The sequence below is a fragment of the Ceratotherium simum genome, chromosome 7 (genome assembly GCF_057802395.1).
Source record: "Ceratotherium simum simum isolate JZ-2026a chromosome 7, ASM5780239v1, whole genome shotgun sequence".
Classification (NCBI taxonomy): domain Eukaryota; kingdom Metazoa; phylum Chordata; class Mammalia; order Perissodactyla; family Rhinocerotidae; genus Ceratotherium; species Ceratotherium simum.
In genome coordinates this window covers 27131325-27135231 of record NC_141906.1, presented here as the reverse complement: position 1 = coordinate 27135231, position 3907 = coordinate 27131325, and the positions used below count along the sequence as shown (strand labels likewise).

The 3907-nt window shown below is 34.7% G+C and overlaps 1 protein-coding gene across 1 annotated transcript; it reads right to left on the bottom strand.

Annotated features, from left to right (window-relative positions):
• Positions 1–1371: 1371 nt before the first annotated feature.
• On the bottom strand, positions 1372–2313 carry LOC101392970 (olfactory receptor 51A4-like). The gene has a single exon (XM_004434125.2). The coding sequence runs from the start codon at positions 2311–2313 to the stop codon at positions 1372–1374; it is 942 nt and encodes a 313-aa protein (XP_004434182.2).
• Positions 2314–3907: the final 1594 nt, after the last annotated feature.

Here is a 3907-nt window from a genome sequence, read left to right as displayed (position 1 = left end):
TCCCTATCCTGATTATAGCATATGGTAGCAGTTTTAAATTTCCAATCTGAGATTCTGTACGGAAATCTCCAGCACTGCAAACTTAGGAAGGCCCATCTGGTAAATTAACATTCTTTCTGCATCTCTGTAAATAATAAGGCCAAATGTAATGAGGAGACCTTTATTTTTTGATCAAGAATAATCTCTCTTTAAAATTATATTTTATTAAAATGGAGGAGAGCATAGGGAAAAAATGTGTGCTTCAGTGGAAAACTGTGCATTGTTTAGAGCACGCCCTTATGAGATATTTGATTCTGATTATGTGGGAACTTTGTCTTTTCATTGCCTTTGTGCTATTTTCCAACTCTGTAGATTGTAGATACTAATAGAAATCAAAGTAATTCATGTTGATAGACATGCAAATAAATTCTGTCTGGTGGAGGGTGAATTGGTGTCTGGCTCACAAGATGGAAAAAGACATATTGGTACTTATTTGCAAATTAATGTCAACATTCCTATTTATCAGTGTACCTTTTGTGTGGGTTCTCCCTTGAACTGGTTGTATCATTTGCCTGGTTCTTTCACTAAAAATGAGATGTGATATCTTTAATGAATGCCCATTTTATGTTTTTGTGAGAGCTGTACTTTACCTTTTTTGAAAATTAGTCTTTATCAAGATTTACATTCTTGCATGGGAGAGTGACAAATCAATTATATACAGTATAATGATTTGTGGCATTAAGTAAAACTCCCATAGAAACCTGAAAGACAAGAAACTTTCTACCCTGTGTAAATTAGAAGGTGATATTTTAATGCTCAGGAAGGAAATATTGAAACACATCAAGTGAATGAATGAATGAAATTCTTCTTATATTTTGTGAGCTCTACATTTTTGCATATTTATTTGTTTATTGGTTCCATGTGTGCATGTGTCCTTGCCCAACTCAATTTCAGTTCCTGAAAGCATAGGCATATCTCATAGAAGTAAAAACTATGTGTTGAAGAGGGATATTTTAAATGAACAGGCAATCCTCTGTCACTTCTGATCGCTATCTAGTTGTTATATAAATGTATACTGTCAATTCTTAGATGAACACATGGAATATTCCTTTAAGCTTAATGAAAATGGCAAGCATGTGTTGTGTTCGTAAAGCTGGTAAAGAAAGCTGGGTGTAAGTGAATCCTTAAAATACATTTTATGTTTATTCTACATGAGGACCCCAAGCCTAAATCCCAAACCAACAAATTTGCAAGGTTGATTCTTCAATCTTAACAAACATGTTGAGAGATGATAGTCTAAAGTAATTAACATATGATGTTATCCCTTATTGATTCATTCTGCTTGTTCTATGTCATTTACTGATTGGGTTTCATTGTGGTTAAGCATCCCTATCAGCTGTGCTTCTGACATAGTTTCCCTAAAACCAGATTTCTTATCTGCTGGCTCTTCACACAGTATACAGTGGGGTTCATCAGTGGAGGTACCAGCAGGAAAACATCAACCATGAGGACCCTGATGATTGGGGAACTGCGTTTGGCAAACTGGTAGGTAACAGCTAGGAAGATAATGGGAACATAGAAGATGAGCACAGCACAGATGTGGGAAAAGCATGTATTGAGGACCTTGAGCCTTTCCCTCTGTGACACTATGCTCAAAACTGCTTTCAGTATCAGCATGTAGGACATGAAAACAAATGTTAAGTCTAGCATACTTACAAGTGCCACAAAGAAGCCATAGATAACATTGACCTTGTTGCCAGAGCAGGCCAACTTCATGACATCCTGATGGAGGCAGGAGGAGTGGGAAAGGAGGTTCTTCTTACTGTATATTACATGTTTTAGAGTAAAAGGGAAAGGGAGGATCAGCAAAACATTTTTGAGAGAAAAAACAAGCCTGATTTTGGTGACTCTGGCACTGGTCAGGGTGGAGGTGTATCTCAGAGAATTGCAGATGGCAATAAAGCGATCAAAGGACATGATCAGAAGTACTGATGATTCCATAGCTGAAAATCCATCAATAAAAATCTCTTGGGCAATACAGGCATCAGGGGAAATTCCTGGAGTGTTGAACAAGAATACTGTTAGCATGGTAGGGAGAGAGGAGTGGTACAGTCCCAGGTCAGAGAGAGCCAACATGGAGAGAAAATAGTACATGGGTTCATGCAGAGAAGGCTCTGTTTTTATGAAAAAAAGGATGGTGCAATTCCCCAGGATGGCAATAAGGTACATGAGGCAAATAGAGATGGAGACCCAAATGTGAGTGTGCTCCATCCCTGGGATCCCAATGAGAAAAAAAGTAGAGACTTCAATTTCAGAGGTGTTGAAGGTGGACATGCCAAGAATATGAGGGAATCAAGATGAGAGGCTCAGGAGGGGCTTCTGGCAGTGGTGCAAATAGATTGGCTCCAATACCTGATTCTAGCCTATTGCAGTCATTGAAGTCTTGTGAACCCAAGTGATATACGCATAATTCTTAGATGCAAACCTAAATGGAGAATAATAGATAGGTAGAGAAGTAGATATCAATATCCAACTGAAAACAAAAACTGAGAGAAAAGGAAAACAAGTTGATATCAAAATTGAACTGACAACACATATAGATTATAACATATACAAGTTTTATACAAGGACTGATTGGTCAACTATTATACTTATTTTCCAATTCAAGAACCTGATGCTTTTGTTTTTTTAACGTAAATATTATAATCTGTGTACTGTTAGGAATTTCTTTAAAATTTCAATGAATTTACATAAAATTTAGAGACAAGTAATTTATTTTTATACAATGTCTTCTAATGTAAACATGGGTTTTATTTAACTTTTCTCAAGTCTTCTTTTATGTCTCTCAAAAATATTTGGTCATTTTCTCCATAGAGGATTTTACATCTTTTGTAAAATTTATTTTCAGAATCCTTGTGATGTTATTGCCATTATTTACAGGATCATTTATTCTCTAATATTTTTCTCTTTTTCTTAATGATTACTGGTCATATAGAGGAATGCTACCGATTTTTGTTGTAGAAACATGTTTTCAGTCCATGTGGCTCTTTTTGTATCCTCTTTGTATCCTCTCTTCCTACAGTAGATCCTTGAGTGCTTCTTCATCTTCTTTCGATCCTTAATCGTGTAAAGAAATCCTTCAATAAACACTTCTCAATTAACACTTCATGTGCATCTATTTCTTGCTGGCACATGATCTGTCATTCCTTTTATTCAAGATTTTCTTTCCCTTTTCTAGTCTTTATGATATTCTCTTTATCATTGATGTTCTGCAGTTCAAAATGTAGTAAACAGTTGGAGATTTTCAATTAACTTATTTTACTTGGAACGTAGTATTTTTAACCCGAAAGCTCATATATTTCTTGAATTTTGAATAGCCTCTGTCATTATAACGTTCAACATTGTCTAATCAGCAATATATCTAGCTGGAAAATGTTAAACCTTCTCAATCTAACTTCCTAGTTATATTGCCTCATATTTTCAAACTCTTCATTTATCTTTGTTGCATTTTGGTGCATTCTTTAGTATTACCTTCTTATTTACTAATTTTGTCTTCATTTGTGTCTGGTCTCAAATGTATTTCAACTATTGAGTTTTATTTTACTCTATTGTTCTTTTCTAATGAGGTTATTTCAATGACTATAAATTTCAATTTATATCCACCAGTCACCCATAATTTTTACTTCATTTTGTTTTTATTATCTGCCTTTAATTTTTGAAGACCTCAAGCACACCTACTTCAAAATTCATTTTAAGTTGCTTTACTTTTTCTTTGCTCATAAGTGAGTATTTTTATACTGAAATTGTAGAGTTTCTTTCTCAGTCTTCATATTTGCTTTGGAATTTTAATCTCACCTTGAGAGGAAATTTTCTTGTTTGTTTGATAACTTATTTTGTTCATGTCCCATGATTAGATGGAGTAGTTGGC